Source organism: Haliaeetus albicilla, chromosome 27, assembly GCF_947461875.1.
Source record: "Haliaeetus albicilla chromosome 27, bHalAlb1.1, whole genome shotgun sequence".
Taxonomy (NCBI): Eukaryota; Metazoa; Chordata; class Aves; order Accipitriformes; family Accipitridae; genus Haliaeetus; species Haliaeetus albicilla.
Window position 1 is genome coordinate 15030624 of NC_091509.1, and position 20413 is coordinate 15051036.

Sequence of the window (20413 nt, forward strand, 5' to 3'; positions counted from 1 at the left end):
TTTGGTGGAAAAACTAGCCATGGCAAGAACTAAATCATGAGAGGACAGTGTTTGGTGTGAAGGAGCCTTGCCCATCTGAGAACTGGGAGAATTGCTGGGGAAGTGATGTGGCAGGTCCCTCTGGGAGGGCAACCAAAGACTGATCCTGCGGATGGGGAACATGGAAAATGTGCCCCGCAGGGCAGAGTCCCTGAGAGCCCCACAACGCTCCTGGGGCGACCGCTGTCCCTAATGCCACGCTCAGGAGGTGTTCGGGGCTGCGCTGCCAAACATCGCCAGAGATTTCTCTGCTCTGAAGGGATCAAAAAGATAACGGAGCAAGCAGCGAAGCCTTCCAAGCCCACATAAAATACTTAGTTGTTGAGCTTTTAAAGACACTCGTGAGTTGTTTAATGTAATCACAGTAGATTTTGAAACAAAACCCGCTCCACAGCCCAAACCTCTGCCAACCACTCCCTTAGTGGGGCATGGGTTTCACCAGCACTCACGTCCTACTGGTGCTCTCCCACCCTGAGCATCCCTTCCAGTGTGTGCGTAGGTTCAGTTTGGTTTTGGGGACACACAAAAGAGCCTTTGGGGAATGTGCATCATCCTTACATAAAGTCTGATCTGCTAAGCTCCTGAGCTGCCAGATCTCAGCTGTTTTTCCCAGCACCTGCTATGCAAGAGCTGTATGGCTGCGGGGTGGTGGGATGCAGCTCCCTTCAGACACAGAGCCCAGCCTGGGGGTCCGTGAGTGGGAAGGAGCCCTTCCCCAACCAGGCTCTGAACTGGTTCAGTTCTGGATAAGTAGAACATCTGGGGGAGATGCAGTTTCCCATCTACATTGGAGAGATGCCCCTTTCCCTCAAAACATCCTGCCACGACGGGTCTGCATGGCGGGGGCCGCAAAGGGGCCCGGCTGCTCTGGAGCATCCCACCCTCCCGTCCCCAACCCAGAGCACCCTGTGTCCCCCAGACCTTGTGCCCCAGCCCCGCTCCGCGGCACCCCAACACCCCCCAGGCTGCCCGCACCAGGGGCTGGCTCCAAAGTGCCCCGGCCCCCTCCGGAGCACCCCAAAACGCCCCCCCCCCCGGTACCGCTTCAGAGTATCCCACATCCCCCCCCCCCCCGGGCGACCCTCCAGCTGATCCGGAGACCCCTCCAGCACCCCCCGCACGGCTTCACACTCGACTCCCCCAATTCATACCCCCCGTACCCCCCAACACCCCCGCGTCCCGGTTCCGGCGGATGGGCACCGCAGCCCCCCCCAACACCCCCGGAGCTCCTCTCAGCAGCCCGTTCCCGACAAGACCCGCCCCCCCCCCCCATTCCCTTCCCTCCCCGCTGGCCGCCCCCCGCCCCTCGCCCGCTCCCCGGTCCCGCCGGCTCCGTTACGAAACGCGGCCGGGGCGGGGCGGGGCGGGGCGGCGCAGAGCGGCGGCGGCGGCAGCCAATGGCGGCCCCGGCAGCTCCGGCCCCGGCGCCCCCGCCGGTTCGGCTCGGCTCGGCTCGGCTCGGCTCGGCTCGGCTCGGCTCGGGGCGGGGAGGGTCCTGCCTCGGCGGGACGGGACGGGACGGGACCCGCAGCCCTCCGCCAGGCCGGGCCGGGAGCCGCGGGCTGAGGATGGGCTGAGCCGGGCGGAGCGGGACAGTGCGCGGGGAGCCGGCGGCCACCGGGGTGTAGGGGCACGGCCGGCCCTAGGGGCAGCTCCCTCTCCTCGGCTGTAACTGCTGCCATGAGCCGCGACCCCCCCAACCCGTCCTCCCCACCCCGGGGGGGGAGCCCGGTCCGGCAACCCCTCGTCCCCTTGGACATGCTGCGTTGCCCATCCTGCCTCCTCCTCCTTTGGGAGCCGGTGACCGTGTCCTGCGGTCACTCTTTCTGCAAGCCGTGTCTCGGGGGGGCCGTGCCCTCCCGCTGCCCCCTGTGCCAGGAGAGGCTGAAACTGCTGGGCGTCGGGGCGGCGAGGTGCAACGTGGTGCTCTGCGGCCTCCTGGAGAAATGCGTGGAGCGGGAAAGCCGGCTGGCCTGGCTGGCGACACGCGTCCGGCACCGCCTCAGCCGTGGGGACGCGCGGGAAGCGCTGAGGATGGCCCAAAAAGGGCTCGAGTTGGGTAAGCATCACCGGCCCCCAGGGGCTGGCAGGGTGGGTTGGGGGGCGTGTGGGTGCTGGGTGCGAGGGGCCAGCGCTACGGCTGAGAGGAGGATGCGCAGGCTGTGCTGTTGGAGCAGGCGGGTACCAACGTGGGTCGCTTTGTCCCAGCACCGCGGTGCCCTCTGAGCCTGCACGGTCCGGAGCTGGGAGACCTGGGAAGCTGGAAGTGTTGGAAAGGCAGGGCTGGTGGGGATGAGAAGGGAGCATCCAGCTGCTGGGTGTTTCTCCCATGTCCCATGTCTCTTGCCCGGGTGGCCGGGCAAGCCCCGCTGCATGTCCCAGCTGCCAGGGCCATGGGCAGGACAGGGCACACAGCTTGCGTCCCATCGGCCCCACGCTTCTGGAGTTAGAAAGCGGCTGGAAAGAGCAGCAAACGGCTTCTTGCGTCTTGCCACCCGGCGATATTTCAGGGTCAGAGAAAGAGCTCTGCCCGGGGGGCTGGCCATTATGTAAAGTGGTTGGGACTTTTCCAGTCCGGGACAGACACGTCCTCACCCCCAGAGCCTGGCGAGGACACAGCCTTGGCCGAGGTCCTGTGCCAGCCCCGTGGTGCAGGGCAGCCCTTGGTCCCCTTCTGCAACCGGCTCTGGCGAGACGTTTGCCTGCAGGGTCAGGATCGGGCCCGGGGCGGGGGTTGATCTGCTTTAATGTGTGGCTGTAAGTGGATTTCTTGGAGAGTAATGCTTAAATAAAAGGGGTTATACAATGCGTCTGGAGCAGGGGGTTGGGGCGGTGGAGGCCCTTTTCCAATGGCGTTTCTATGACAGCAGTCAGCTCTCCTCCCGCGGCGCAGACACTTATTCATCGCCCGCTGCGAGACAAGTGCCAGAGGTTCGGGGTATGCCTGGAACCAAAGGGCCGAGCGGGCTGGCCGATCCTGGTGTTGGCAGCAGAAAGCAGGTCCCTTTATGCAACCTCCCGAGGCGTCTGTCTCGTACCCTGCGCGCCCGTCCTTCAGCGCAAACGCACGTGCGTGGTTCTCTAGTACTATTTTCCTTATCGGCAGGCTTTTGTCTGATTGGGCTGTACAGTTATATATCTCTTTTGAAAAAGCCTCTGTGAGTATAAAGAGGAAATATTGCAAGCTTTGTCCTCGGTTTTCCCTGCATGCTCTATTCCCCGAAGGACAGGGGAAGTCCGGCTTAGGGCAACGAGGAAATTACAATCACAGCCGCAGCTCCCGTCAACCTGCACTTGCTGGTGCGGCTCAGGCTCAGCCCACGTGGGTGGTGCTTTCGGGACGTGTTTTCCAACTCCTGCAGACTGTTTTCAGGCTGCACAACTTCTTACGGGCTCCCCTTTGCTTTCAAACATAACCACTGATAAATGTTCGACCCATGAGAATGTTTTTTTTTTTGGTGTGGTTCAACATCGCACTGCGGGCCAGTTTGCAGTGCCCTGCTCAGCCCAGCCTGCAGAACAGCTTTCTTTGCTTGGGAGAAAATAAATTGTCAACTTTTTATCTTCTGTTTTTCTAAGTGAACAAAATAAATGCACTGTTACGCGTAACACAGGAGGCCTCCCTACATGCCTGGAGCCGGGAGGCTGGGGAGCGCTATCAGTCACTCATCAGCTGCCGGAGCCGCCAGCTGGCTTACGTCCCTAATGTCTAATGATATCATAGATCAAAAATAGCTGCAGCAGAAGAGAAATGCAGAATTCATAGCCCCATTTTACACATCTTTCTTTTGCCAAATCAGTTGCTTTATTGCTGGGCTGTGCAAATGTTTGGATGGGTTTGCCCACATGGAAAATAAGCCTCTAGACTTTGTACCCATTTGTTCATTCCTACCTGTCGTTAGGGGCTGGAATATTTCGTCTCTGGACGTGTACTTGTGGAATGGGGTACTGAGCAGCAGGTTCCCATGCTTCCTGACTTGAGCCCTAAGGTCCTGGCTAACACTATAAATGAAAATAAGCTCTGAGGGCTCACACGTTGCCCTGCTGCATAGCTCAGCGTGGCCAGTGCAGCCTTGGTACAGGAGCGGCTGGGCGCTCTGCTGCTCTCCGGGTCATGGTGGCACCAGGTAGAGAGCAAGGTCTCCCTGTGCTCCGCGCTGGGAAAGGGGGACAAGGAGGCAATAGCCACGGCAAAGCTTCCTCCTCCGTGATAAGATGTGGCGGGTGCCTGGGCAGATCGGTGGGCACTGGGCACGGTGACAGCGGAGGCAGGCAGGGGTGCGGGCAGATGCTGGCTTCCCGTGCCCTGCTGTCATGGGGCTGCTAGTCCAGACCTGCAGTTTGCTGGCAGAGCTGCATCAGCGCCGTGTTTGAACGGGGGCAGGAGGAAAGGCTGCCGGGGTTGGGAGGACGGGGGACATCAGCAGCAATGATGTCTCCTGATGATCACTGATCGGCTGCCAGCCGGGACCCTGGACCTGGCTCGCCCCGGAGGGAGCTGCTGGCCCTTCAGCAAGGTGATGTTGCCCGCGCTGCTTTGCCGCTGTAAATGCAGCACCAGTGGCTGCAAATGGTGCCTAATTTATGATGCAAGGTTAGCCTCAGAGCTAGCATCCTGCAGGGCCACCACACGTGCTACCTGTACTGGACCTACCATTGTCCCACGGGGAGCCGGGAGCCAGCGGGGACCTGCGTGACACCGGAGGTGTCCCCAGAGGGGCTGGGGAGCAGTGGGACCCTGACCCCAGCCCTCAGCAGCCATCGGGTGATGCTCAGCACTGCGGGGGACGCAGGCCTGTTGCCTTAGCTGGAAAGCCAGCACAGCACTGGATGTAGGTCACCTCCACGGCACGCTGTGATATAACGGGGTGGGTCTGGGAATCTCTGCAGTTCAAACCCACAAACATTACCACACCTGGTTACTCCATGAGTGTGGGCTTTTGAGGTGCTGCTTGCTCGTACTCCCTGACATCCCCCACCCCAATTGCCCTGCTGGCAGTGCTGGTAGGAAGGAAGGTCTTTATGGGGTTTCCTTGAGGCAGAAGAGAAGAGGGTCTCACTGCCTGTTATTTAGGAGCAGGCAGGAGTGTGTGGGGTGCCCAGCACTGTGACGCTTGGGAGCTGTGTCCCCCCCACTGCTGAGATCACATCAGTGACATCTCGCTGACAAGGAGCTGGATGCTCAGTTCTCTTCCTCCATTTTGGGAAATCTCAGCCTTTTCTCATACTTGGAAACCCCGAGTCACATGTTGGGGGCAGATCCTTGCACCCCCCTGGTTTCTCCTCTGCCCTGGCAGCCAGGTGGGTCCAGGAGGCTCCCTGGTGTTTTGGGAACTCAGGTCTCTGTAGCTGCAGGCTTGTTCGGTAATGTGTTATTGTGGCTCTGCTGGGTGAATCACATTGTGGACCCTCCCATGACAACAGCCCCTGTAAGGACTACGTGTATAGTACAGCCGTTTTGCTGCGTCCCAGAAGGATGGATGAGAGCCCAGATCCCAGCATGGCTGAGTCCCAAGGCAGTGGTGGGGCCCCTTGGCTGAGGGCGTTCGGGGGAGATGGGGAAAAACAAAGGGAAGAGCCTCCAAGAGTTTAAAACTAGATATTCAGCGGGAATAACTTGCTTGCAGAGACTTACGAGGCCAGCGATTCCTGTGCATTACACTCCCCTTATCACACCTCCTTTCCCATCATTGGAGCGCCTGAGCTGACTGCGCTCAGCGCAAGGCAGCGGCGCAGAGGCTGTCCCACCACGGTGGCATCTCCCTGGCCTCATCCAGCCCCACTGCATCACCACAGACTCATCACATGAGTGACGATATTTCTCTTTCCAGCCCCAGATTCCAGCTCCCTGCGGCTGTGCCGGGCAGAGGCATTTGCGGCGCTGGGGCAGCACCCGCAGGCGCTGGAGGACCTGGATGCTGTGTGCACGGCTGAGCCTGGACAGCACGAGGTGAGCGGAGGCCCCATCGACTGGCTGTGCTTCGAGCCAAATCTTACTGTATGGGAGCAGTTTCCCCCTTTCCTTGAATTCTCCAAGCCATTGCATTCATCCTGCTCAGCAGTACACTTGTCAGACCCATTAAGTTGCAAATGCAGGCTGCAAGCGCTGCGTTGCACTAATGGGAGAGTCTGGCGCTGCATCTGTCCTTGCTGGCGTGCAGGCGGTGAGGGCACGTAGCCGTGCTGGTGTGCAGGATTGCAGCTGGGGGCTTGGGAAAGTGTTGGCCAAAGGCTGAGCTGCCCTTGGAGAAATCAGCCCTGGGAGCTCGCTTGCTGATTTGTGAAGTGCTCCTTTGCAATAGTTTTGTGGCTTCAAAGGCAGAAGCCCTTGACTCCTCTAGGTCTCTGTAGGGTTTGTTTGCTTGGCTTTTGCAACTGCTGCATTTTGGGAGAGTCCTGTTTTATGGGTATCTGGCGGGTGGACCTGTCTTTTTTAGACAAGTCTGAGCACGGGAGCAGCAACATATCTGGGTGCTTTGGCCGGGGGTGGGAGCAGGCAGGAGGCTGGAGGGAGATTCCCTTGAGGCTCAAATGGGAGCTGAAGGGGCACGTGCTCAGCTGGTCACTGTCTCATAGTCACCACAGGTTTTTCTGCTCTGCAGGGCTTTTTCAGGAAAGGGAAGGTGCTTCTGGAGATGGGACAGAGAGCTGAAGCCCTGCTGGCGTGGGAACACTGCCTGACACTCAGTCCCCATTTCCACCCTGCTCGGAGAGAGATGGAGAAGGTACGTGGGCTGTACTGTGGCAGGGTCCTGTGCCCTTGCATCACACAAGGAGATGCCTTTGTCCTCTGAAGGACTCTAATCTATCACGGTTGTGCTGCTCTGGCCAGCAGTGGGATCAAGGGAAGTCATGTCCTGGTCCAGGAGCCTTCCCATCCCTCTGATGCAGATTCACCCGTAAAGAGAACTCCCCTTCCTCAGTCCGTATCTTCAGGTCTCAGGCTTTGCAGGGTTTAGATGCTGACATGGCATGAAGTGGGCTTTGAGGCAGCATCAGTAGTTACCCAAGGCAAAGCAGCCAGGCAAAAGCTGCCACTGAAGAGCCGGTGTCTTTTCTGCAGATGATTTCAGGCCAGCACCCACCCGTGTACCAAAATCACTGTCACCAGTGGGGCCTCCAGCAGGGAGGGGACTTCATGCCATGAGTGGACACTTGCCCTCCAGGAGGGAAAGGGCAGGGGAATGGGGAATGACCTTGTACCTCCCACATCTCACTCCCTTCCTGTTCTTTATGGGTGATGGAGAACATGGCTCCCAGCCCTTAAAATACACTGTTTTGTTTGCTGCCTCATGCTGCTTTCTTCCTTTCGTGCTAAGGCATTTGTTTGACAGAGAGCTCAGCCAGTGCTGAAACAAGTAACCCCGATGTGCCCTGCAGCGAACAGGAGGCTGCTCTGGGGAAAGAGGGAGCCTGGCAGCCCACCCACCTCCCTGCTTCCTTCTCCCAGCACCCCCCGAGCCCCACTTTCTACTTGCAGATCCTCGTGCAAAAGGATGCTCCTCAGCCACGCACGGCTGCTGCACGCCAGGGTGATGCTCACCGGGGCTCAACTGGTCCCCAGGTTGATGGAGGGAGCCCTGCGCTCCCGTCGTCTTCTGCACAAGCTCAGGTAAGAGGGCCTGCAACAATCTGAGTCTGCGATGGGACTTAATGTCCCTCTGGGAAATCCCAAATTGGGGTTTTGCAATGATGGGAAAGGAGAGGTGATAAGGGGAGGCTGTGCAGTACCGTAGCCATGTGTGCTGGGATGAGAAGCTGCAGGTAGTGGAGGGTGGGAGAGCAAAGACACTGTCGGAGCTGATGTCGTGGGGCCTGGGGAAACAGAGGAGGCTCTTTCTGTCTCCATTCCTCTCCCAGTTTTATTCTGCAATACTTCTGGTAAGATTTTAGGCTCTTATTGTGTTTAAAACACCCAAGTTGCACCACATGCAGAAAAGAGAAAAAAAAGTCAGTTTTAATGTTTTTTTTCATCCAAACCCCACATTTGAGAACAATTCAGACCATTAGCAGCTATTAAGGAAGGCTGATCTTTTGCTCTTTGCCTTCTAAAGACTAATTTGGCAGGTTTGGAGAGAGGGGGAAATCAGAAAAAATGGGCTCAGATACACCCGAGTACCAGGTGGTACATCTGGACAGAGTAAACCCATGTAACCATGAGATGAACAGGAATGTCTGAAGGCCACGCTCCTGCTGTCCCGCAGATGCAAGATGTTAATAAACAGCAACACACCAGAAAGCCTCCCGGTGCCATTGGGCTCGGTGGGACAGATGGGGCTGTGCATTCGAAGGGAGAAGAGGTTTTGGGCTTGATTTTGTCTTTGCTGTGCCTAGGATCAGGAGGGAGAGCCGGTGGATGGCAGAGGGGACGCTGGGTCTGAGCACGGCCAGGGGACAGCCACCCTTTCCGAGCCGGGGCGACGGCGAGAACCACAGACTTCAGCAGAGAGACAGGGCCAGTGGTTGGTAGGTGAGTGTCATCAAAGGTACCGAAACGTCATCTCATGCAAAATGCTTGTTTAAAATCCATTTTGGCGCTGAAAACTTAGTGTTTGCGCTGTGTGCCAGACATCCCAGGGGCACACGATGGGGCAGCTCTGGCCAGCACATTCGCCGCTTCTCATGCACGCGAGGAGGATCCGATCTTCCTGTGTTGAGCTGGTGAACTTACACCAAACTTTTGGGTCTAGCTTGGTGAAAAGTTCTTGGTAAAGCCAGACATCACTTGTTCCCTGTGTGGAGTCAGGGAGAGGCTTCCTTTGGTTCCCAGGTGTTTAGATGGGTTTAGATTTAGATTAAATTCCCTTGCAAGGGGCATGGCGTGCCATGTGTTGGGGGAAGCGGCACCTCCATTGGCATTAACTTGCCATCAGCGTCCAGCCAGATGGCTGCCTCGTACCTGGGTTTGCATAAAGCGGTGATGATGACTCCTGGCAGGTCTCCAGAGACCTCCATCTGGGAGCTTCTTAGGTCACTTCACCTCCCAGTGCCTCAGTTTCCCTGCCTGCAGAAGGAATTAGGGAGATACCACCTTCCTTACCAAGTACCATGAGACCTGCTGATGTAAAAGCTATGGATGAACACAGATGGGTCAATAGAGGGGTTTATGTCGCATTTTCACTATTTAAATTGGGGGTCGTCTTCTCTTTCCTTCTCTTTTGCCACTAGATAACGAAGAGGAAACAGCAGCAGCAAAGTGTACCCAGCTGTGCCTCGGGGAGCTGCTGAGCATATCTGACTTGGAGTGTTCCCTCTGCATACGGTAAGTTCTCCGATGGCAGAGCTTTCAGGATGAAGAATTAGCACCTGCTGGGTTTTCTTTCCTGGTGTGGATCTTTCTTCACATCTTAATAGCAAACTCAGTGCCCAATACTGCTGAAACGCAGGTTTTGGGAGAGATAAGAGGGGAAGACAGAGGCGTGCTTTGCCCTGCCAGGCTGTAAGAGCTCAGATCGCCCTGTCTCAGGGCTCACCATCGTTAGGTTTGTATCGCTTGGGACGTACGTGTGAAGGTGGGGATGTTCAGCGGGGTCAGAGACTGAAAGCGGTGGTTGCCCTTTGTAGCTGCAGGCTGGAACAGGAAGGTGTTGCCCCAGGGAAATACCGTCCGTGATGGGGATATTGCAAACCCAGAGGGGAGCATTTCCGAGCTCTGTGCCTGCTGGAGGTGGAAAAGGAGACAGGGTAGAGGCTGTGTCCGTCTCCTGAGTCGGTGGCTGGAGAAGGGCTGGGTGCTGCCACAGGGCATGCTGAAACCAGGCTGTTATTTCTGGTGTGTCCTAGGACCTCAAGCAGTTGTGCAAGTGGCTGCTGGCAGAGGGCTGGGTGTTGCACCGCTTGAACTTGCAAGATGGTCAAGGTCTCCTGTGTGGCGACTTTTTCCAGGTCTGGGCATGGCACAGGGGAATGACACAGGGGAGGGAGAGCTCAAGGCTGTATCTGGTCCAGATGAGGTGAATTTAGGTCTCTTCTGAGAGAAGGGAAGCATAATGCACAGGAGGAGTTGGGGCTCGGTGCTGAGCAGGACTTTCCTGAGTCCTTCATTTCATTTCTGATTCTGGAGCCTCCTGTGAGCAACCCGAGTGCTTGCTGCTGGCTCTGCTCTTGGAGCAGGGGAGAAGGAGGCGCTTTCCCATCGCTGCCTTTTGGGCTACACACCACTGTGGGTGTCTGGGGAGCCGCAGCCCTGCCAGGACCAAGGGGTGCCCTGTGTGTACTGATGGGGTCCTTGGGGACCCCACAAGGCTGGGGAGCAGTGCTCAGGCCTGGGACAGTTCTCATCTTACATCATTGTGCAAGTCCAAAAGTCTGAGCCCAGACTTCTAATTAAAGGAATAAGTCAGTTAGGAAATTTCCATTTAATTAACAGGAGTTATGAGCAAAACTTAGCCAATGCAGCTTTAGTAAAGGTGAGTTTCATAGCCATGGGCTGCCAGGGCTTGGAAAACACAGTGTGAATAGTTTTCCGTGACATCGCATCTCTGCAGCATCGCTGTCTTCAGTGCAAAAGACTGGTGAAGGCAGCAGATTTCCCTTGAAATGGTAGGAGAGGACATGGGAAATGTCTTGTTCCTGCTGGAAGCAAAATCTCTTGCTCTTAGCAAGGTGATTCAAGGAAGATGCAGGTACAAGGCTGTGGATAGCCAGAAGCTGCACCCACGGCTTTGCCCACCAGCCTGGGCCTCTGCAGGACCCTGAGTGCTTTGTGGGACCCTTGCACTGTGGAGCTGAGACCAGCCAGGGTTTCCAAAGCAGGGTGCTGAGCCAGGCCTGGGGAATGACAGCTTTGAGGGCACCCAGCCCTGCGAACAGATGCTCTGCGAAGTCTCTCTCTGCTGGGCTTACCTGTGCTCCTTCCCCCATGTTGCTCTCTGCGGTCCATTGACTTTGGTCTCTTTGCAGGATGTTCTTCGAGCCGGTGACGACGCCGTGCGGGCATACCTTCTGCAAAGAGTGCCTCGAACGCTGCCTGGACCATCGGCCCAACTGCCCTCTCTGCAAACAGAGCCTGAGAGAGGTGAGGACATGTGTCCTGTGGGATGGAGCTCGAGGGAGAGCTGGGCACCGGCTCCGGCTGCCAGCAGCCTGCCCAGGGCTGGGGTGGGAAGGTGCGATGCTCTTACGTTAGCAGCTCCCTGGCACGGCGGTGTCAGCTCCACTCACATGGGAATGACCAGACAGTTGATAATTAAGACCAAAAGATTAATTTCCACAAGATGCCACAGCGATTTAGTGAGATTGTAAACAGGACTGCAAGGGAGAGAGAGAGAGAGAAAGAAAGGAGTGAATGCTAATTGCTTTTAAAAATGGAAATGGATGGAAAACCTGCTAGCCTGGAGATTTGATTTAATCTTTAATGAAAAGGGATTCGGATGAGACCATCAGGGAAATTAGGTTGTCATACAAGGACTGCATCACTGTCAGAGACAGGACGCTGCACTGGATGGGCCCTGGGTCTGAGCTGCGTCTGGAGGTCTCGGTGGAGCTGACATCCCGTCCTGCTAGATGGCTCAACATCCCCTGATCAGTTTTATCCCTGACTTTCTCTGATCTAAAATTACCCTCAGCTCCAGTAAAAGTGAGCATGATACAGAGCCCGGCAGGACCTCAGTGCTCCCCCCCCCACTCTTCTCCAACCTACTTCTGGGTGTAATTTCTTTTAGTACCTGAAGGCTGGAAGCTACAGCCCCACCGTGCTGCTGCAGGACATCATGCTGGCCACCTTCCCCGCACAGCTGGCCGAGCGCCGGGAGCTGCACCGGGCTGAGATGGCAGAGCTCTCCAAGTAAGCAGGGACCTGCTCTGGCGTGTGCACGTGTGTGTGTGTGTGCATGGGGGCCAGGAGGGGCTCCGAGGGGGCCGTCCACACCACACACTGTTGCTCTGGCTTGGTTCTGCTCAAGTGATGTCTGTCCCACTTCTAGGGCCACGTTACAGCAGTGCCGGGTGGGTGCAGACGTGTCCCGTGGGGCACCTGGGGATGAGGGAGCATGTCTTCAAGGAGCTGGTTTGTGGGCAGAGTCTGTCCTTGGGCTTTTGGTGAGCCAAGTGGAAGCTCTGGTGTTGCTCTGCACTGGAGCATCGCTTCCTGGAGTAAAGGACAGGTCTGGTTTGAGAAGTGGTCATGGCACAAGCTGATGCAGAGCCCTTGGGATGGGATTTGCTCTGGGAGGTTTCATAGTGGTCTCTCCTCCTGTCCCTCAGCCTGACCAAGAACATCCCCATCTTCGTATGCACGATGTCCTTCCCAGGCATCGCCTGCCCTCTGCACGTCTTCGAGCCTCGCTACCGCCTCATGATCCGGCGGTGCCAGGAGACCGGCACGAGGAGGTTTGGCATGTGTATATATGAGAATGGGAAAAGGTAAGCTCCTGGGCAAGGTGGCTTCCCTCTGCCCCGGCTGATTTGCCCCTCTCTGCCCCAGCCCCAAATGTCTAAAATCCCAAGTAGTTTGGAGAGGAGGAACCAGGTGCAATTTCCTATCCCACCGCACCCCGCAGATAAAATCAGCAGGGAGGTGATGCGTTCTCCACACAGCAGAGTGAAACGGGATCTTGCTGCCTCCTGGCATTGCCACCAGCCAGGCAGGGAACGGGGCCAGCGCTGGAGCTGGGCAGAGCCAGCAGTGGCAGTTAAATACGATGGTCTGGGAACAGCTTCTGGCTCAGGATGTCTCTGAGCTGCATGGTTCCCTGGCCATGTCCTTCAGCTCCTCTTAGTGAGCACTTTAAAATCGCTGTATTTCTCAAACTCTGTCCTTAACAAGCTGCAGAGGATACTGGGCTAAATGGGCTTTTGTTTGGTGCAGTGTGGCCATCTTTATATTCCTGGTGGCACTTCCAGATCTCGGGTGGGCTCAGTCTCCAGGCTCCTAGCCCAAGTACTTTGTTAAATACCTGTATTTACATGACATATCCTCCCTGTGCTCCAGTCCTGTTCAAGTGAAATAAGATAAATAACATTTTCTGGGCTTTGGGAGGATGTCTCTGCAGTGGATGGTGTCTTCAGGACCACTAGACATCAGGGCAGTATGAGGACCCAAATCATTTTGGTGTAAGGCAAATCCAGGGGAGTATGGACAGGGTGCTCGCTATTCCCTCCCCTCTTACAGCAAGTGATAACTCAACAGTGTTGAATGAATCTCTAAATTTGCCCACTCCCAGCCAGCTTGTTCCTGGGCCTTTTCCTCCTTGGAGGTGGTGCCTTTGGGAGAGGCAGCTCTCCCACCACCAGCATCCCAGCTCAGCCCCTCTTTTCTCTCCCTGGCTCTCTCCAGTTTTGCTGACTACGGCTGCATGCTGGAGATCCGGCAGATCGAGCTGCTGCCGGACGGGAGGTCCTTGGTGGACACAATCGGCAGGCGGCGGTTCCGGGTGCTGAGCCGTGGACACAGGGATGGCTACAACACCGCCGACATCGAGTACCTGGAGGACAAGAAGGTGAGGGCAGGGTCGGGGCAAAAGTCCCCGCTGCCGTGGGACAGAGCCTCCCCACGGACACCTTCTGTGTTCCTCTTCCCTCCACGCAGGTGGCCGGGGAGGAGCTGCAGGAGCTGCAGTGCCTGCACGAAAGCACCTACCGCTTGGCTCAGCGGTTCTGCGAGCACGGAGACCTTGCCTCCAGGCACATTTTCATGCAGCATGGACCGCTGCCGGAGAAGGAAGAGGACATCCAGGTAATGCCCCGAGGGAAGAGATGCTCTAAATAGGGAGGGTGGCTCACCCCCAAGATGAGCAAACAAACCCTGGTTTTCACTCCCGTTACCAGCTACAGCATCTCTCACTCAGAGAGATGGCAGGGCTTGCTTGTTAAAACTGTTTAATGTTTCTTTATGGTTTTAAACTGTTGTTGGAAACTGAGCACTGAGTTTTAAAAGCTTTCCTGGAGTCCTTTCCTAAATGAGAACCAAGAAACTGAACCGTCTGCATTTGAAAACACTTGGGCAAAGAAAAAACAAACCAACAAATGGGCAAAGAAACGAACCCCACAGCTCAGCAACTCTGTGGTCTCCTTGCTCATTGTGTTCCTTTGAGACAGCCATAGCTGGCCAGAGGAGAGGAGCTAAGAGGGCAGGATCCAGTTTGCTTATTAAATTGCTCTGACAAATTCAGATTCTGGAGAAAAAAACCCAAATCCCAAAATTTAGTTTTCACTCCTTTAAGAAAGTGTTTCCTGTCTAGATCTTAACAAATATGCTCTTGCTGGCTTGTCCCAGGCTAAGGCTGTCCCGGCCAGCAGTTGCATCAACACTGTGCTCACAATTACAAAACAATTTGTCCTCCTTCAGCTGAATCAAGCGTTTGCCTCTTATTTTAGCTCAGGTTTTAAAAAAGCCGGTTTACAAAAGCACTGCCCAGCAGTTGTGCCTGCCTGGCCTGCACCTCGCCTCTTTGAATGGTGAGAAGGCAAATGCCCCAGAAGACGCCGACCATGCAGGATTTGGCTGTGCTTACAAAAAGCATTGCCTTAAACAAGGAAACGCACAAGATATTTCTTTGTCTCTTTAGCATAGACTTTTTCCCGGTTACATCTGTGTCTGGAGACTCCCTGGGGAATGCTTGTCTGGAAATTAAATTAGTTTATCCAGCAATTTTGAGCCTGGACAGACAACAGGGCCATTCAGAGGAATACCTCAGCCAAAGCTGGCATTGCTATCCTGACAAGAGCAACTCCTTCCCATCAGCGATGCCGCCCAAAGGCCGACGCGTTCACCTTGCAGTTCCCGACACGGAGAAATCTCTCCTTCTCTCCCCTCCAGGCTTCGGCAGACGGCCCGACGTGGTGCTGGTGGCTCATCTCCATCCTGCCCCTTGACCCGTCCTACCAGCTGAACCTCTTCTCCACCACCTCGCTGCGTGCCCGCCTCACGCAGCTGCAGCGCATCCTCGCCGCCCTGCTGCAGCAGCCCCCCGCCAGGCACCCCCTGCCCGAACGCAGCCCCCGGGGCCGCGTCTGAGCACCCCCCCGGCCCCTGCACTCTCTGCAGGGGAGACCTTCACCCCTTTGGGTTTCTCTTATGTGTTGCTTCATGGGTTTGTGTGTGGTTTGAGCCCCCCCCCCCCCGCCTCTACTTCCCGAAAGCGACCTCAGCGATGAGCTGGGCACCCTCTGACCGGCACGGTGGGGCTGGTGCCGCACCGGCAGCGACACTGCACCGTCCACACCGCCTCCGGGAGCTGCTCGGTGATACGGCCGTGCCGTGCCATCGGACCGGGATGGAAAGCTGGGTTGTGTCTCGGGAAGCAAAGTCACTTGCTGAGCTGCTTCAGTGCTAAGGAGGACTCTCCTTTGGGCAGAGGACCGAGTGCCAGGATCACCTCTTCCCTTTTTGAAGGACAACCGTAGGGTTTTTGGTAGATGGTCCTGCTCTGTGCAGCAGATTTTCAGGCTTGGGAGAGGTGGCGCTGGGAGGCAGAGAGGTCCCAGCGGTTTCCCCCAGCCTCAGGAGCTGATGGCTCTGCCTCCGCTTACCAGTTTGGCTTCATTTCTATTCAAACAAGAAGAAAAGTTAAATTAAACAATCCAAAGCCTGCAGTGCTGCTCATAACCACCTCCATGGCCACACAGCGAGGAGATGCTGCTCGCTGAACACGTCCAGGTCAGGATGTCCCCTTCCCACTGCTCTGCTCCATGTTCTGCCGTGTTTGCTGTGCCGAGCTCGCCGGCTGCCTCCCCGGGCCGGAGCCGTGCTGGAGGCTGCTGGCCACTTCCCGACTGCCAGCTCCGCTGCTGGGAAGTGCTGTGGGAAAGGGGGGGGGGGGAATTTGGCAGCGTTGGTGCTTTTCCCCCCACCCAAAAGCTGCTGTTCCCAAGCCTGGCTGGGTTCAGGTTGCGGGGTCGGACCTGGGGGCTGGAAGGAGCCGATGGCGCCAGGGACATAAAGCCTGGAATTGGCTTTGCGGGACTTTCTGCTCCTTGAATAGTGCAATTTTCCTATGTTCAGTGATTCTTGTGAACTTTCTGCCTCCTCAGGAGAAAATCAGGATCTGAACTGAGGCCAGATCCTTGCACTTGGGACCCAGAACTGTTCAGGATCCCCTGAAAGAGCACAGAGTGATGTCAAAGGGAGCTGAACCTCCGGAGAGCCAGGGAGGGGGCAGGACCGGTGACCAAGGCTGTGAGCTCCATGTCAGGGGAGCAGGTGCCTGTCTGCGGGTGCCTGGCTGCTGCTTGTCTCTAAACACGGGGAACAGAGCATCCCCCTGGGCAGCCTAGGCTTTCCACCGTGGAAATCCTGAAGGTTTGGGATCATCCATAGTTTCAGTGGCTTTGGGTTGAATTTTAGGAGTGAATACCCACTTAGTGAGTTGTTGGATTAACATTGCTTTGAGAATTTTATCCCTGTTTTTTTCCAAAGGTTTCACACCCCATCTGGGGGCTCAGTGGGCTGTTGGATGTATGTGTGGGAGAGAAAATCAAGTTGGGGCTACAGTGCTCCTTACTGCATGTATTGCTGGGCTGAGCCCAGGGCAGGAGGGTCTGGACACAGCTCCAGAGGGGTCCCTGCCCAGGACCACTGCCTTTCCCCGTCCTGCTCTCTCCAGGAGAGAGGTCTCGGTCCCTCCTCTCCAGCAAAGTGCCTCCCCCGAGTGACCGTCGGGGTGAGCGGAGGGCTTGCTCCCCAGGGACCACAGTAAGTGCAGGGCAGCTGAGGGCAACTCAAAGCTGGATTTGCTCCTCTACCTTTAAGCCATGTCCTCCCCCCACTTTGCTGCTCTCTCTGGGGCACCACGACTCCCCCAAGGGGCTGTATCCTCAGGGTGTCGGATTGGGGTGGGCAGGGGTAGGTGATGGAGGGACACCTCCACCGTGCCTTTCGTTTCCACAGGGTCAATGTGAGCTTATCCAGTGCCACCCCCAGCCGAGCCCCTCACCTACCCCCCTCCGAGTTGCCTGTTCCCCAAGCGCGGGAGCTCCCTGGGCCACTGCGGGTCCCTGCAGCAAGGGGGAGACATGGGGGGATGCAGGGGAGAAGTGTGGGTCTGCACCGTGTCCACGCTGGGGGAGAGTTGGGGACCAGAGCCACATCTGCCTGGCTGCTTTGGGAAGGGACTCGTGCAAATCACTCCGGTTTGCTTGGAGTGCCTTTGGGGTTTGTATTAGTATCTTTGCTCTTTGAATTAAATTTGAAATAAAGAAAGAAAAATTTGAAATAAAGAAAGAAAAATTTGAAATAAAGAAATAAAGACCTTTTTTTTGATGGTGGTATTTTGTTCCTGGTGTTTAACTTTTAGCTGCTTATTGATGAAAGTGCTTGGGCATCACCAGGGAGCTTTGGGGACACATGGAGAGGTGACACCCTGGCCTTCAGACAGCAAGTTAGATAGATAGACATAGTGAGCACAGTCCAACAAAGTTAGGTGGCAACAAGAAAAAAAAAAAAGGTGGTTTTGCTCACAGAAAGTGAGCATGTGAAACAAGGCAGGAAGGACTAGCTCCTGCCTGTCATTGCAGCTAAAGGCTTTGGGGAAGGATGGAACTGGGAGACCGGTCTGGTAGAGATGCTGACCAGTGTGGGATGACCCGGGAGGCTGTCCTTCGAAACAAGGAAAGCTGTGGAGAGCCCTGTGGGCAGAGGGCTGTGAGCTGGGAAGAGGTTTACTTTTGGGAGCTGACATTAGGGTTGAGTAACGATGCAGGGAGACACGCAGGGGCTCTAAAAGGAGAGGGTGGCCCTGGATGGAGAGGGGATGATCTTCAGCCCCGAGCGCAGGGATGTGTTGCTGGGACAGGACTTAACTGTCTCTCGCTCCCACCTCACCTCTATTACCTACCTCCCAAATGTGCCATCCAAAACCAATGGCAAGACGTGAACTTCTTGTGCCCAGCTCTGCTTTGCACCCTGCCTGGGAACCTGCAACAACTGTAGAAGAGAGGGACAGGGCTCAAGCGGTCTGAGATGGTGGCTAACCCTAAAAAGGTCCCATGCCTCAGAGCAGGGTCTCTGCCAGGCCATTAATAACTAGCTCCATGAGGAATTATACGTTGAATGTCACCCCCAGCAGTTCTCCACAAAGAGCTGTGCCCTGCTGAAGCCCAGCCGTGTGCTGTGGCCGATGCCAGCCCCTGCCTCCAGCCTCACCAGGGGCCATGGCCAGTGCCCCATCCTGCTCCTCCACGCAGGGTGCAGAGAGAGGAGAGCTGTCTGCTCCGGGAGCAGCCCAGCCACCAGCGCCCTGCCACTGCCCCACGGCGGGAGGAGGAAAGAAGCCCCTGTCATTTATAGAAAAGGGTTACAGAAAGCCTGGTCTGGGCTCAGACTGGCTGGTGGACACATTTCCCATGGGGACCTATTGAGAGATGCCAGCCCTCCTTATTTTTTGGAGGGGACTTTCTCATCCAGTCCCAGGCTCTTTGGTGGCTCCAGCATCCCGGGTCTTGTACCCAACTGGGCAGCTAGTTTGTGTCTGTGTGTCCAGGAGTCTGGAGCTGGCACCAGATCCCTTTGCCGTGTTGCCCTGTTCCCACTAGATGTCAGGAAGAGGCTGAGTGCGGGCGAGGAGGAAGGCACAGCAGAGGGGATGTACAGCATCAGCTGCTGCAACAGCCTTGGCCATGCTTTTCTCCCCTCCAGCCCAAAAAGCAGCCCCGGCCCCAGCCAGGCTCCCCCAAGATGTCCATCAGCACAGAAGTGTGAAGCCAGGGACCGGTGCAGGGCATCACTTGAGGCCACCTCCAGTTCCCCAAGAGCACAGGGTCTGTGCTGGGGAACCCTCTCTCCATTCCCTCCAGCAAGATTTTGTTTGCCACCTTGGGACTGGAGCAGGGGACTGGGGCAGTTGGGGGTGGGATGTCCTCCTCCTCCTCCTCCTCCTCCAGCCTCCCTGCTGGGCATGGCCTCAGCTCAAAGGTGGGAGATGAAGGAACCCCTTGTCCCAGCACACAGCTGGGACAGAACAGCTTCCCACCACCCCTTGTGAAGGCAGACCAGGCATCTCTCAGCCCCACTGGGATGACCGGTTGTTTCACTGAGCACTTGGGATCTGAATGGGGGGGCAGTTAGGAAAGACCCAGCAACTTCCACACTGCCACCCACCCAACCCTGCCCCAAATGTCTGCCTGGGTGAGGGGACCCCAGTGTCCTCACCAGCAGCTGGGACTGCGAGGTGGATGTTGGGCTCATTACTAGCTCCCACCAAACCATCCCTTCCAGAGATGCTCTACTCCTCAAGGTCCATTCTGGGCAGCTTTTGGTCCCAGGCTGCTACAGCTTGACTCTGTGGGGACACAGAGGACTTGGGGCAGCCAGGAGTGGCTCCTTCCTGATCTCCAAGGCTCCTGCTTCACCTCGTCATCTGCCACGAGCCTGCAGAGAGGCTGGATCTGGTCCTGCCTGGCATGGCTGGGGCTGGCAGCTACAGGCACCTCCAGCCCCTCTGCTCCAGACTTGGTGGCAGTGCATGTGGCAGCTTCACCCCCAAATCAGCAGCCAGCGTCGTAGGGACACGACTCCGTCTCTGCGTAGGCTCCTTGGTGGCACTCAGGACCCCAGGGGAGACAAGCTGCCTGGCCCTGCAGCACAGGAGGTCCTGACTGCCTGCACCACCGCGCTTTGCTTTCTGCTGCTCAAATTTGTTTCCTCCCTGTATTTTTCCATCTCTGTGTGCACTCCTCCCCTGTGCATCCCAACACCACCTAGTAATGATTTCTGGCCTTTATACAACACTCCTCATTGGAGCTTTTCAAATAAGCATCTGTATCCTTCTCTGGATTTTACAGGGAGGAACTGGGGCTGGGAAGAGGCAATGTGCTTCCCAGGGTCACTGGACAAGGTCCCTGGTAGTCAGGGGACCACTCTCCAAACGGGTCTCTCTTCCCACCCGAACCAGCCACCACCTCTGTAGATGCTGGGACTTATCCCGCACCCATTTTTTACATCTCTGGGGAGGTGTAAACCAGCACCAGCACTGGCACTGCTTCGATCATCCCGAAACCTGACCTCGTCTCCACCAACACCATTCCCTCTCTTCCCATTTGGCACCTTCAACTTGAAACATCGGTGACAACTTCCCTCACCTAATAGTGTGGGCAAGCAATTAGCTAAAGAGGCAAGTAATTAATACAGCCGGTGTCAGGCTGCGCCTTGTCTTTCTTTAACAAATGGCGCATTTCCAAACTAATTAGACCAGCCGGTCCTTGAGATAGCAGAAAATCAACATGAGATTGTTCGAGCTAAGATCTTCTCTAGCAAGGCCATGCTCTCGCTGAAAGAGGAGCACAGTACATGTTAAGGTTAATGAAGGTGGGAAGAAAAAGGAGAAAACCAGCACCTAATTTTCTCCATCCTTTAGCAGCACCAGTTGGTGCAAAAAAAGGCAGAGTGTATTGTTCCTGCTTTTTCAAAAAAAAAAAAAGAAAGCAATGAAGACAGATG

The 20413-nt window shown here is 56.2% G+C and overlaps 1 protein-coding gene across 1 annotated transcript; it reads left to right on the forward strand.

Annotated features, from left to right (window-relative positions):
- Positions 1-1493: 1493 nt before the first annotated feature.
- Positions 1494-17225, forward strand: LOC104324064 (LON peptidase N-terminal domain and RING finger protein 1). Its single transcript, XM_069773216.1, has 12 exons — positions 1494-2098; positions 5871-5989; positions 6642-6764; positions 7520-7651; positions 8374-8509; positions 9208-9301; positions 10942-11056; positions 11703-11824; positions 12244-12402; positions 13316-13478; positions 13568-13714; positions 14798-17225. Exons 1-12 carry the CDS (start codon positions 1720-1722, stop codon positions 14993-14995), a joined length of 1887 nt encoding a protein of 628 aa, XP_069629317.1. The 5' UTR covers positions 1494-1719; the 3' UTR covers positions 14996-17225.
- Positions 17226-20413: the final 3188 nt, after the last annotated feature.

Excerpts from the sequence above, each read along its gene's own strand:
- LOC104324064 (XM_069773216.1), top strand. The coding sequence starts at position 1,720 with ATGAGCCGCGACCCCCCCAACCCGTCCTCCCCACCCCGGGGGGGGAGC. Across the intron at positions 7,652-8,373 it reads CGTCTTCTGCACAAGCTCAG|GATCAGGAGGGAGAGCCGGT; the intron begins GTAAGAGGGCCT and ends TGCTGTGCCTAG. Across the intron at positions 12,403-13,315 it reads ATATATGAGAATGGGAAAAG|TTTTGCTGACTACGGCTGCA; the intron begins GTAAGCTCCTGG and ends GGCTCTCTCCAG.